General features: G+C 44.5%; 1 protein-coding gene across 2 annotated transcripts in view; it reads right to left on the bottom strand.

The window, feature by feature from the left end:
• Positions 1 to 8891: 8891 nt before the first annotated feature.
• ALKBH8 (alkB homolog 8, tRNA methyltransferase) overlaps positions 8892 to 14469 on the bottom strand; it is a 53587-nt gene continuing 48009 nt past the window's right edge. For both annotated transcript variants that reach the window (XM_075721518.1, XM_075721509.1), the window contains exons 11-12: positions 10464 to 10613; positions 8892 to 9461 (exon numbers count right to left, since the gene is read on the bottom strand). In XM_075721518.1, the coding sequence (XP_075577633.1) occupies positions 8892 to 9461; positions 10464 to 10613 (720 nt within the window). The remainder of the gene's footprint in view (positions 9462 to 10463; positions 10614 to 14469) is intronic.

Below are 14469 nucleotides of genomic sequence, written 5' to 3'. Positions count from 1 at the left end.
TACCCGTGCCCACCTGTTCCAGAGGCTTAGGATGTGACAGCAGGTGACAATAAGGGGAGAGAAGCACAGAGAGAAGGTGTCGCCTCTTCCCTCCCACTGCTCCATGATATTTCTCTTTCTCTTCCTTGACTTCAGAACAATCCCCTTCAAACTCTGGTCCTGTGCCGGACTGCCAGCACCTGTCCCCTGTGGCAGGGAAGGACCTTTGCAGGGAATCAGACCATGAACAGCACGGGAAGCTCTTGGCCCCACTCTGCTGCTCCCTGCGCTGTCCCCTCCCTGCTGCAGCAAACAGCTGGCATGGCAGTGCCGGCAGCACAGACACTGGAAGAGCATCAGTCTGAAGCAAGGGAAATAAAGACACAGAGGGAGCAGTGAAGGAACCACACAGGTGAATGATTTGCTGACAAGGGTCAGGGGAAAAAATAACAAGAAAAAAAAAGGAGGTTTGTTGTGATCACAGAGTCACAGAACAATTCAGGTTGTAAGGGACCTTGGGAGCTCACGTAGTCCAACTATGCTCAAAGTGGAACAAATTTCAAAGTCCAACCAAGTGTCTCAGGCCTTTGCCCAGCTGAATTTTCAAAATCTCCAGGGACAGAGATTGCACAAGATCTCTGGGCCATGTCTCAGGGCTGACACGTGTTCAGCTTGCTGTCAACCAGGAACCCACCTTCTTTTCTGCAGAAATGCCACCTAGCCAGTCGGTCCCTCACCTGTGACAATGCATGGGGCTGTTCCGCCCCAGGAACTGGATGTCGCATTTGTCTCTGCTAAACTTGACCAGTTCCTGTTGGGCACTTCTGTTCATGGCCCCTTAACACCAAGGAACAAAGCAACTCAAGTACTGAAATCAGGTGACCTAGCAGTAGCAAGGGTTGTCTTTCCAAATTCCACTATAAAAGTAATTTTCCTTCCACACCTTCCACACCTTCCACACCTTCCCTTCCCAAAAGATGAAAAGCATTCCCACTGATAGCATCACACCACTTCCCTGACCATCTCTCTTGGACAGCTAGGCTGCAAACTCAGTCTTTAACATATTCCAGGAAAATCAAAGATGCAATCCTGCAGGCAAGTCCTTCTGTCTCAGAGTCACTCTCTTTCAGACCACTGAGCTAACAGACCCAGCCAGGAGCCCCCCTCTACAAGCTGCTTCATTTTCAGAGAATCCCACCAGTCCTGCCCTTTCTGTCATACTGCATCCCTGCACAGCTAGAAAGTGAGCAAATGTTCCTCTCAGCCACCTGACTCCGAGCAGAGACAGAAGCATCACAAGAACAACTGTTTCTGTATCTGCATCTGCGCACACACCACCACAGTGATCTTCCCCATGGCACTGCACAGACGGGGCAGCTCCCCAGCAAGCTCAGAAGAGCACAGCTCTCCATGCATGTTCCTGCAGGTCCTCCCCCTCATCGGTGCTTAAACAGAAAGCATCAAAGCAAAGCAGCTCCACAGAGCCCTAATACACGTGTCCTTTCCTTCTATCAGTTTTGAAATACGATGTGCTCTTTCTTCTAAAGCCTTTATTTCACAGCTGCTCCAGAGCCCAAATGTGCTTCCTGGACCCTTTTATTTGATCATCTCCAACTCTGATGTAAAACAAAAGCTGATGCAAGGACATCTGACCCCAAAAGGAACAAGCTCTCCTGTTAGCAAGCACATGTTGCACCTTGATTCCTAGCAACATGGAAATGAGGAAGATGGAGACAGATCCAAAACAACGCACATCTAAAATTGCAGTGAGAAAACTGCCCATGCAACAGCCTTGTAGGCCTAAGCGTTTGCACGAGATACTTGCAGTTCTGCTTTGTGTATTCCCACCACTAAGCAGCTCTTCACCTATCTCCTGTCTCATCTCAAAGCTGTGCCCAAGCCTCAGGAGGTGGCCCTTTCTCAAGGCATCCTCATCACAGCTCCACAGGACTAAACCCCTCCTGCAAAGTGTGGTCCGCTTCTGTTTTCACCATGTGAGACACTGTAGCAATACATAGCAGGAGACAGGAGACCAAGATCCTATGTCAGGAGCTTCTCAGAGCTCTTGACCCAACACACCCATCTTCATCTAGAAGTACACTCTGCCTATTTACTGCCCCTTGTGTTGCACCCATGCCTCTGAGTCACAGGGAGCACAGAAGGATACGTGGGACTGAAAATTCAGCTCTTGAGCTCAGTGACACAGGAGAAATTTAGGAGAATTTGACGTTATATGATTCGCCTGAGCCGCAGAGAGCTGAGGCCACGGCTGTCCCATAAGAACTCATAACCTGACACCAAAGCAGGTGTCCTCAGCCTCCTTGAAGCTCAGAGATACCTTGAGCTTTTCTGGATCAAATCATGAATCCATCATAGCATGGACAGGCTAGAGAGATGTACCCATCAGCAGCCAGGCCTGATTTGGACCCATCATGCAGGTGTAGTACAAATAGTATCATTCTGCCCAGAAGAGCCTTTATTTTCAACATGAACTACCACTGGCTTCTCTCTGCATCAGCATCAGACTACCATGCTGTTTGTCAAACCCTCACTAAAATACTGCCCCTTTGAACAAGTCTGCAACATGTCTGAGACAAGATGAATTATGCTCAGTCCCAGACATTTTGTTCCTGTACCTCTTGAACCACTCTGTGTAAATAAATTGGGAGAAAAGACCTTGACCTAATATCTGCATCCGTTGTACAGATTAATTGCTTTGTCTGCTAAAAGCAGACTGATGGTCTGCAGGATTAAAGGCTAAGTACCTAGCAGATTCATCTGAACTGCACATCTTCCTAAGCCCTCATCCTGCTTCATCATTTCCTATCATGCAATAGCTTTTCCAGAAGAAAGAAACTAGAAAACTGGAATGCTGTTTGCTAACGCAATGTGTGAATTTTGTATCGTGTTGGTTTGTAATTCAGCTGTCACTTTCTGAATAAGCTTATTATAAACATATCAACATACTACTTAAAAAAAAAAAAAAAAAGAGAGGGATTAAGCAAAGTAAAAGCTTGGGAGAGGGTCAAATACCATCTTCTGCCATCTGGACTCTCAGTACACATCTGCACAGGTCCATGGAAGAACCTTGAGACGGGGCAATCTCATCTGTCTCAGGCCTCTTTCCTCCTACAAATTACGTATCTCGTGATTTTTCTCCATGCAGCCATCTCAACCAGAGTTTTTGGCATAGCTGAGGGATGGGATCTGCAGCTTAAGAGAGGACACATCTCAGTTTGCTGGTGAGGAACACGCCTGTGGAACCAAACCCTATGTGAAATACAGTTGTAGAGAAGGAGCCAGCTGCACTCGTACTACACAAACACAAAGAGCACATGCCTCAGAGAATGTACAAAATAAGGCAGAAGGAAATAGGGATACAGACAAGGGGAGCAAGGAGTCACCCAGCTGTGGGACAGGCAGTAGCTACTGACAGCACACTGCTCCAGTATTTTCTAGGCATCACTTGCAAAGGAGAGAAATATGGGGGCAAGATAGTACATACTATTAACCATACAGGAGACAAGGCAGAGAAGTTAACTAAACCCCATTTTTGGAATTTGCAGAAATATGGACCCCAGTAACAAGGGAAATTTGTAAGCTGTACATTGAGACCCCTCCCAGATTCACATAAAATGGGAAAAAACAGACTAACCCACCAGTCCAATAGCTGAAGCATGGCTTGCCACAGGGGAGAGTAGTTGGGATTTTTTTCTGTATTAGCTTTTTCTTTTCATATTTGATAAACAAGGAATTTACTTAAAATGAAAGTTTAGAGTTTTTTGTATTGTTTTTTGCATGTGGAAATGGCATTTTTTTCCCACATGCAGAACTTCTGTAAACACATCCACAAATTTTTCATCACAGATTTCAAGAAAATCATGCTGGAAATTGTTGTGCACACAAAAATAAAGATCTTGACAAACTCCACTAAAAACAGAGAAACAGTTCTGAAAAAACAAACAAACACCAAACAGGAAAAAAAAACAGGCAGGTAGCAAATTTGAGAATTCTATTGCTCAGTAAAGACCTAAATATTTCCTTAGAACAATCATTTGGAAGCTTCACCAGAAATACATTCTCAAGTAGATTTTGATGCTTTGATCAAGGACTGACATATAAATCTATCAAGAATTCTTCCATCATGTTACAGTTGTTGGAGAAGTTCCAAAACGGGGAAAATTGCCTTTCCCACTACATTCTCCTCTATGCTGAGTTCACATAGCCTTGAGGAGCAGTATAAGAGCTCATCTTCTGCTCACTCTGCCGAGGCCAGTTGTCCTGGTTTCGGCTGGGATAGTTAATTTTCTTCCTAGTAGCTGGCATAGTGCTGTGTTTTGGATTTAGCAGGAGAAGAATGTTGATAACACGCTGATGTTTTAGTTGTTGCTAAGTACTGCTCATGCTAGTCAAGGACTTTTCAGCTTCCCATGCTCTGCCAGGGGCACAAGAAACTGGGAGGGGGCACAGCCAGAATAGTTGATCCAAACTGACCAAAGGGCTATTCCATACCATGTGATGTCATGCTCAGTATAGAAACTGGGGGGGGTTGGCCGGGGAGCAGCGATCGCTGCTTGGGAACTGTTGGGTATCGGTCAGCGGGTGGTGAGCAATTGCATTGTGCCTCACTTGCTTTGTATATTGTTATTATTATCATCATTATTATATTATTATTATTTTACCTTATTACAATTATTAAACTGTTCTTATCTCAACCCAGGAGTGTTTCTCACTCTTACTCCTCTGATTCTCTCCCCCATCCCATCGGGGTAGGGGGAGTGAGCGAGCGGCTGCGTGGTGCTGAGTTGCTGGCTGGGGCTAAACCACGACACCAGTACTTCAAGCTCTCTGAAGAGAAGCTGTGGTCCCCATGCAGCTTTTCGGGGCTCTCAGTCAGCAAACCAACAGAGTCAGCATGTTGTCCCTTGCCATCTGCTGTCCTAAGCCTCTCCCTAACTAAGCTTAAGTTGAGCACTTCCAGGGAAATGCAGCCCCTCTAAGCTCTGGGGGAGTCATCACTGGCATCACTGCACCAGGATGTCAGTCTGAAGGACCTCTGTGAAGTTAAGAGAAGCCCTCAGTGCTTTGCACATTTTAGGGTTTTTTGTCTGCCCCTGAGAAAACACATCACATCATTTGTGTACTTAGCTTTAAGCATGCAAATGCTCTGAAGCGCTTGGCAGGGCAGGGCAGGGCAGGGCAGTGCAACACATCAGCAGACAGGTCGGTCTGATGCAGGCTCAGATGGGGTGGCCTGGTGGTTCCTGGAACAGGAGGCTGGGAACAAGGGGGACAGCGACCCCCAAAGCAAACAGCCGCCTCTGCTCACACCACCAGACATTTGCCTGCAGATGCCCAGAGCTAAACTACCAGCTGGCTTCGGGCCGGAGCAGGAATTGCCACTTCCCTGCTCCTGGGTGCACTGAGGCACTTTGAGGATGACTGGGACATGACTGCCACAGGAGAGGCATTGGCATTCACAGCACAGGTCATACCCACATGGAGCTCTGCTTTCCCTTTATCTTCTAGACTGCAAATGAATAACCATTCAAGCACATTTGTTATTTAAATAAGCTCAAAAAAGGAACATAATTATTATGAAAACCACTGCACTGTGAAACCTGTAACATTTAAATCCAACTGTTGACCTTAAAGAGTTTCAGCTCATTACACTTCCAGGAGGTAAAATGAGGCGAGTACTGCAGAGGGCAGCTGTGGTGGCACGCAATTCTGTGTTGTAATGAGCTCCTCGATAAACCTCTGCAATACATTTTGTTAACATCTACCTTCCGTCCTCCCTTGTCATTTTCTCCTTTACCACTTGATTCCTCTCCGAGCATCTGAAGAGACTGCCTGACTTTAATCAAAGAAATATTTCATAACATTTCCAGGCCTTGGAGGATGTCAGAGTTCTTCCAACTCTTCTAATGTCTTTGAAGAGCTGACATGCTCCTAGGACCAAACTCCAGCCCACAGCCCTCAGGAATGCTGGGAAAACCCCCTTTGGTAATGAGTTATGTAGTGCATGTTCAACCCACACATCGGTGTTGCCCAAGCCAGTGTTCTCCATGCCAGAATCCCCCTCCAGAACCAGAACCAGCTGAGACCCATCAGCACCGGCCTGCCTGGGACAGGGAGAGCAATGCTTTTCTACTCTGGGTCAGGGTGAAATGGATGGGAAATGTTGCTGTGACTTAGCTAAAAGCAGTTGGCTGAAAGGAATACCACACAGCAGGAATACTGATGGTATTCAAATGCTGATAGCAAAGTCTGACCCTTCCTCAGACATCCCAGGTGCTTCACCGTAGAACTGGTGAAAGAGGGAATCTGACCTCTTCATTTATGCGGCAGTCAAGAAATTATGTTAATCAGCCCTGGCAGTCAAGAAATGTTTAATGCCACACCAGCCACTGCCTAACGCTGCCTCTGCTGGGGAGGTGGAGGGAAGCAGCAGAGCTCTGGGGGAGCCACAGGGCCTGAGAAAAATAGGTCACTTTGTTACATGAAGTCCACATTCAACTGTTCAGGGTTTATGTCCACTTGGTGCATTTGAGCCCAAGGTTAGAACAGCGCTTAACCCCACGCCCAGCTCAGAGCCAGCGGTTAATTTGGAGGCAGCACCTCTGGGCTCTCCCCAGTCAGAACAAAAATGCGTTGAGTAACCAAGCACTACCGCAGACCCGGCTCCTAATTTGTCACACAAGGTCGAGATACGGCAGCACTCTGGACTGTTTCAAGCAGTGCTTGCGTTTCTTGCCAGCACATTGTATATCCTTGCGGAAAATGCACCTACAGGCAAATGGAACAGCAGTTGCTGTCTGCTCAGCAGGAATCCAGGCACTGACAAACACATGGCCATGCAGATAAAGAGGCCAAGAAATGCGGTCCTCCCACTTTCTTCTACATGAATGCAATCCATAGTAATCAGAAATAATAGGCAGCCCAACTTAGTGAGTTAGTCACTGCACAGACACCCAACAGAGCCTGTCCCTGCCCTCTGTCACCAGTGACACACCGATGCCATGTGGCACTGCGCCGGGGAGCCATCCGGGCTAGCTCCGGTCCCACAGCCCACCTGGGAACTGGGCACGCTGCTGCACCCAAACACGGCATCCCAAGGAAGGCTCTTCCTGCATAAACTCACCAGCTGTGCTGCATACCAGAAGAGCCAAACTGCACACATATGGGAAGTCCCGCACTTCCCAGCTATGTGGTATTTATTCAATGTGTGCAAACCAACTCCTGAACATGCCCAACAAGGCTTGTCTGCCACAGACATGCCCCTCTGCCTCCCTGTGGCCCAAAGAAATCAGCTAGGACAGGGCTGCTGCTACATGGACAACATGTGCAGCTGAGGAGTGAGATCTCCTTCCCCAAGGGCTCTTTGGAAGCAGATAGGGAGCAAGGCACAGGCTAGATGAATTGTGGTGGCAGCAAGCTCCTCTCTTACCACTGTCATTCCTCTCAGATTTTCTCCAATATATGATGCGGGGGAAATGGCAGAGGCTAGGAAAAATGGTGACTGGGAGCAGGCTGCCAGCACAGCAACCCCTTTAACCTACAAGTCTGAGTAGGCAGGCAGGAGTAGGCCAAGGGCACACAGCTGTCCTCCAAGTCCCCATGATTCAGGATGGGCACCTCAGTCTAGATGCCCTTAGTTACAGCAGCAGTGACCTGCCTCTACCATAGATCTTGCTACAACTACAGGCGATAAATCAGTGAAAAGGGCAATGAGGGCACAGCCTAGCAGTACTGGTTTTCAGAGGCACCAATAGGCACTCACTGTGCAAAAGCCAGTCCATTAAATTAATTTGGAAATGCATTGCAGGTGGCACACTCCTTTGATAGCACGAGAGTTGTATTAAAATAAATTGTGCCAGGCATTGCAGGCAGCGGCAGCAATGGCTGCTGTGAGTCAGCCAGCCCAGCATCACTTCCCCTCTACTCCAGTTCTTTGTTCTTCTGAAGTACAATAAATAAAAATTGTTCCACTGCCAACATTTAGGGGTTAAACTACCCTGCAGAAAATTTGCACCAATATTGCCCTCACTTTAATCTTTTTCCTGTTTTTTTTTTCCCAGGGGCATCTGAGCCGGCACCACACCTCAAGCCCTGGTGCCGCTGGCACAGAGCCCTGCACTCACAGGAAGGCAGGCGATTAGCAGAGCTGGTCAGGGTATTCCAGCTGGGCAACCTCACACCTCAGAGGAGTTTTCAAACAACCCTAGACCAATCTGGGCAGTGACAGCATGAATTGCGGGTACTTGAGGGTCAAGGAGGAGAAAAAGGGCTGTGGTATCCCACTGGCTTTCCAGTTCCCCTTGGGGAAATCATTAGTACCACAACCAAGAAAAGAGAGTAAATTCCAAGCTGCAAGAGATCTGTGACCCCTGACAGACACGAAAACACACAGGACCCTCTACTGAACTTTAGGCAACATTTTGACTCTTCAGCTGAACTGCTTCACATGCCATTCATTCCCTCCCCCTGACCCACAATTATATACAGCAGCTTTACCTTTCCTGCCCAGAGCTCCATTCCAATTAGCTGTGGGCTGCAGGGAGGCCGCTACAGCTACATCAGCATAAACTGGTGTAAGAGAAGGGAGAACCAGGCCCATTGTCTTTAAAAGCTCAAAACTGCCCTCACTGATTTTCATGGCCAGTATTTTCCCACTTAATTCTCTTCACTGTAATTCACAAAAGTAAAATAAATGCTCTGCAGAGGCAGTATCTGAGTTTGACCACTGTTTTGTTAACATATGCAAACGGTCGTAGTTACTGTTATTAATTCAATAAACAATCTTTATTCTGCTATTGTAAGAGAGGTAATAGCTGCAACCTGCATTAAAAATATCTTTCACACTGTAAAAAACAACCAGATGCCACAGGTAGTGGAGGAAACACCACAGGCTACAGCTTTTCTAGAACCACACACCAGTTTCCCTGATCATAGTAACTCTTTTGAACCCTCACACAATCCACGGATCTGCATGCTGCTTCCAGTTCCCCTTCACAGAACACATGGTAATAACGATGGAAAACGGGTCTGAGTTCTTGTGATTCCTTAGAGCCAGCTGGAAGCGACACTGTATCAACACTTTCCCCTTTCTTTTTAGTGCCACCTTTCAGGTGCCAGGGAACCAGCAAATCTTGAGAGTGGAAGGAGGTTCGGTTAGTGTGAACAGGCAGTCTGGAGTCTGCGACTGGCTTTGCGTCACAGCCTTCATCCTTTGAATCAGTAAGGAGTCGGTCAGAACATGATGAGTCTTGGCTGCTGCTATCAGGCATTTGATCAATAAGTGGTCTCTGGGCTGTGCCAGTATTGATTTCCTCCTCCTTGTCTTTACTACCATTCTTTTCCTTAAGGTATTTAGACTTCTGATTTTTGTATTCTTGTTCCATTGCCCAGACATAAATGAGTGCCATTCCACCAGGTCTTAGAAGCCGGGCTAGTTCACGGATAGTAGCCAATCTCCTCTCCTATAAAGGAAAAACAAAAGTATGAAGCTAATACATAAACAGAAAGACAGGAGAATGGAATGGCAGCAATTCCTTCTTACTGTCCCCCCGCCAAGATACAACAGAAATCAGAGGCATTTTTTCCACTATTCATTTTAATTCATAATATAGCCCATTACTATGTGCAAGCCAAGACATTTTCCTGAACGCAATTCTCTTTACATCTGAAGACAGTGCTGTGCTGAGCAGGATTCCTTGGCCATATCAGGCCAGCTGGAAATGAAAACCACCTCTTCAAGAAGGTTGTTCAGTATCTAAAATCCCAGATTCAGATCTACCATACCTGATAATACACACCCTACGTTTGCAGCTGAAGGAGTCAGATTTATGGCTTAAACACAGGTCCTCTTGACCACCCGAACAAAGATATCAGCCTTCTCCAAAACAGACTTCTTCCTACTTTTTATATTGCATTTAGAAACGTTCCCTTGGGCCCCACCTCAGATTATGGTTCTGTGGTCTAGAAGCTTGTTACAATCGCACAGTTCCTGCCAGGAGCTTACACAGCCCAGAGATACGGCAGACTAGTGAGTTGTGTCCCTGCTGTTCATTGCAGATGGATAATGAAGGCATAGAGAAAAAAACCCATGAGATCTGCTCAAGATCTGAGCCGAGAAGTAATATATCTCTTGACTCCCAAAGCAGAGCCCCCTTCTCCATTGTCATTAATTGTAAGCAGACGAAAATGAAACACAAACACCTAGATCAAAGTGCCAGGAGGAGCTAGGGCATCTGACAAGCAGACGGGAGGGAGAATGTGAAGAGAAAGTTTAAGAAGCAGCAGCAGCACAATAGTTTAACGCTGCTCCAACAACTCCTTACACCATGTGCAAACCTTCGGATTTCCCCCATTTTGTTCTTCCCATTTGCTTCCATGAGCCCAAACTAGCAGGTTTTTTGTAATATTAGTAGCTCTGCACAGCAATACAACAGTACAGTGGAGCACAGAGAGGGGTAGCTTACCGCTGTTGAGAAATGGTGAATTACGGCAATAGAGATGCAGGCATCACAAGAACCACTGCGGATTGGCACCGACAGGGCATCGCAGACAAAAGCCTGGAAATTTTTTTCTCCACAAATATCCACCAGGTTTTTGCTGCGATCACAGCCAACCTATAATAGAAAGTGTTTCGTTAAGCTTTTCATAAGAGTATAATTACAAGACTGGAAAATTATTTTCACTTGATGCTTACAGTAATAGAGTCATCACAGTCTCCTACTGAGGTAGCACATTTTAGTTTAAAATAAAAATGAGAGCAAGCGTGAGAAAATAGCCTTAAGTAAGAGTAATATATGGTTCCCAGGTATAGAAAAAAGAAAAAAAACTGATGCCTACTTAAAACAAAGATGGCAGACGGGATATTAGACAGCTCATTATAGCACCCTGATTTTGAACCAGCTTAAGACAGGTTTCAACCTAACTTTTCCTCAAAACTGGCTCTTAAGGTATCTTGAAACCAGGAAAACGAGAGGTGACCTAACCTCAGCATTTTCTTTTCCTTTCAATTGACATTTGTAACCTGACAACATTTGAAGCAGCCAAATACTGAACTCACAAAAAGTTGAGTCTGCAAATGTAAACAACAATCTGGTGACCTTGGTGGCATCACTGAAGTATGTCGCACAGCTTCACGAATCACCCAGGTTTCGTCATTTCAGTGTAAGGAAGGAAGTGCTCAGGTACAGTCCTCTTCACCCTCAGTATCACAGTCCACAAAAATTTAAGCACAACATACTCTTCCAAGGTTCTGTACAGTCTAAATGAAGTGACCCCTAGGAACCATTTCAGGACACCTCATAAAATGTTTCTTTTTTTTCCCCTTTGAACCTTGCCCAGTGTCCAGGTCAAAAAGTATGGTAAGAAAAAGCATCTAGAAGAGGGGTTTTCACATGCTTGCATAAAAACAGTAAATCCAAACTGATCAAGACCCTTCTGAAAGAACAAATAGAGCAAGGTATGCACCACCCTCATTTTCACGTCTGCCACACGTGTTGAATACTCGAACCAAAGTCCTGCTACCAAGTCGTATATCAAACTCAGCTTGCATGAGAATAGTAAATTTATTTTTGTTTTCAATGATCAGCAAAAAGTAGATAGCAGAGAACAGATTCAGAATCCTAAACAATTACTTCTGACAGTGTTTATTGCATTTGACACAGAAAGAATACTAAACCATCCTTGACGCAAGAAGAGTAGCAAACAAATTGCACTGGTTAATTTTAGCAGTATTGTTGTACTGATTAAAAATCTCTTTTGCAATGATTAATGAAAATATATTTATTTTCCATCATAACTTTTCATTTTATCAGATCAAATCATTTTAGCTTTCAGACTACCATCACAGTTTTGAAGAAAACCAGGATTCTGTTCCAGTCATATGTCCTGAAAGCTTCCAGGTGAGCTGCTTTCTAGTCAGGTCCCTGACTTTTGGTCCAAAGTAAATGAAACAGTTGTGAAAATGCCAGCCTGACAACCCAAGATAATCCTCTGCAAAAACAGTACTATGAATATGTACATATTGTCCTGCCAACTAGCTCTAAACAGACCTGGAAAGATCAGTCCTAGCATTGCTTTCTTCCCATTTATTCCTCAGCCTGGTCTCTGCATTTACTGAAGCACTGAGTCAATAGTGTTATTTATGAATAAAAAAAAGGAAACTCTTGTTTAGGTGGAAGTGAACAAAAATCCCCATCATTTCACACTGGAAGCCAACTGAAGTGTCTTTAAATTACTCTCATCATGGAATGGATTTAGCTGACAACCTGCATGTTAGAGATTCCATGCCTCATTACCAGTGCCTTCAACTACTTTTGCAATTAAGACATTAGCATGCAATATTTAATAAAACTCAAAGGACCAGATTCACTGGTGGCAGAAGGAGGGGGAAGAATACTTGCAACTTCCACTGACAACAAGCTTTCCCAGAAAGAATTGCTTTGGCCCTGCACATCTATAGTAAAAACAAGCTAGATAACGGAACTCAATCCTCCCCTCCCAAAATGACCTTGAAAAGGACTATACTGTATGCTGATGAAATCCAGTGAACTGAGAATGAGAACAAAGGCATGACTGCCAGAATGTCAAGTCCTCATTTGCATCTAAATTATATCAAATAATTACAAAGTCAAGCTCACTTGTATTGTCATACTTATTAAAGTGAATCTACATCCAAAGCGAAAAAATTCTGTTTTGCAATAAAATGGAGACCTTCAAATGGATCACTTTGAATGCACAGCTGCTCTAAAATAGGCATATTAAGCTAAAATTTTAAGTTGTCTTAAAACAACATCATAATAGGTGCTACATATATATGCATAAATGCTGAACACAGGGAGTCACCACAGATATGCCTGGTGCTGGAGTGAAGCAAATTTAGCATCCTTACTAGAATTATCTCTGCATGATATTTTGAAAGAATTACAATCACCACATTCCTGCATTTACTAGCTTACAAGAAACATGCACTCATTAAAAACCAAAATACATTGGTTTCAGTCTCTTACAAAACAATAAGCTACCAAAGAGCAGCCAACTTCAGTGGTACAATGCCAGCTCACAGCTGGAAAATGAGCCTATCTATGATTTTTATGAGTATAGAAAACATTTTCAGCAAGGGGCAGAGACCCCAAACTCCACTTTTCCCAATTCTGTTACTAATTTCTACATTCTGAAGCATGCAGAAGCTTTGATGTGATGAAGCTTTGTTTACAGAAAACAGTTCAAAGGAATATTTTAGTTTAGAATAGGTTTATTTTTCTCTCCTAATTAAACATGTAATCAAAACATTTTAAAAAAAATCTCAGAATATAACTGGAATGCTTTAGTTTTTGCCAGTTCATATCCAATTTTGATGCTTTGCACACAATACTATCCTTGCTGACATCTCTTCTAGAAGAGAAAGGTAGACGAATTACTATTAGTTCAGTGTCCAAAACCAACAGAAATCTAGTGCATCTCTTGGTGAGCCAAGTTGTATACATTTTTAATACATTTCCCTACTTCTTATTAACTCTCAGTCTTCTCAATCACTTCTTATACCTGTTTTCCCAGTTTTCCAAATCAAATTCCTTGCTCAAACCCCCCAATTTCTCATATATATCTCAAATAGCATGGCTGAAGCCGAATCCACCTCTTCGCCAAGTCCACCTCTCAGCAAATTGCTCTATACCCAAAGGGGGCTGGCTTCTCCCATTTCTCAGATTTTACTCCATGCAGCCATTTCCACATCCCTGCCTTTTCAGCAGGTACCTCCACCCCTCTCTTCACTGCTTTTTGTGGTGTGGAAAATGGTTCACAGGAGCTCCAGAGTGGCCACTGACACCTTTGTACTGGGACTCAGAATCCACTGACATTTTTAACAGGGATTCCAGGCACCAATTTTTACTGTATCCAGAGGAACACTAACTGCATCCAACTCTTGTTTTAAGCCAGGAAATCTGTATTAGTATGGAGGCCTGTAACTCTACAGCTAGAACCCCAGCAAACACAAAACTGAGGAAAGAGGCAAAAGCCTGTCATCATTCTGGCATATGGCACCCTCTCTTTAGGGCACGCTGGGTAACGCAAACCTTTAGACTAATGGACATATCAAAAAGGACTAAGATAAAAGAGGATAAGGGAAGGGAGAAACAAATGTAACATCTGCAATTTGTCTGAGTTTGCAGCAGCTCTGTACTGGCTTCCTGGGACCAGGATAACACAGGCAGATACCCCATCCGGCTCCTTTGCATTCCCTGGCACCTTCACTGTTTCAACCAGGAGTAGCTAAACTAAGTTTTATAAAATCTACTTAATGCAATGCTTTAGAATAGATCACTGGGGGCAAAAGACACTAAATAAATAGCTTGCTTTGTAATGGTGCTGCAAGTCTGCAAGACATAAATCCTTTTGCAAGCTTAAATAAAGATAGGTAAAGACAGGTCAATGTTGCCCACCATTATATAGTTTCTTTCTATGTTATCTCATTAT

Source organism: Pelecanus crispus, chromosome 1 (assembly GCF_030463565.1).
Source record: "Pelecanus crispus isolate bPelCri1 chromosome 1, bPelCri1.pri, whole genome shotgun sequence".
NCBI lineage: Eukaryota > Metazoa > Chordata > Aves > Pelecaniformes > Pelecanidae > Pelecanus > Pelecanus crispus.
This window is presented reverse-complemented; position numbering and strand designations above follow the sequence as displayed.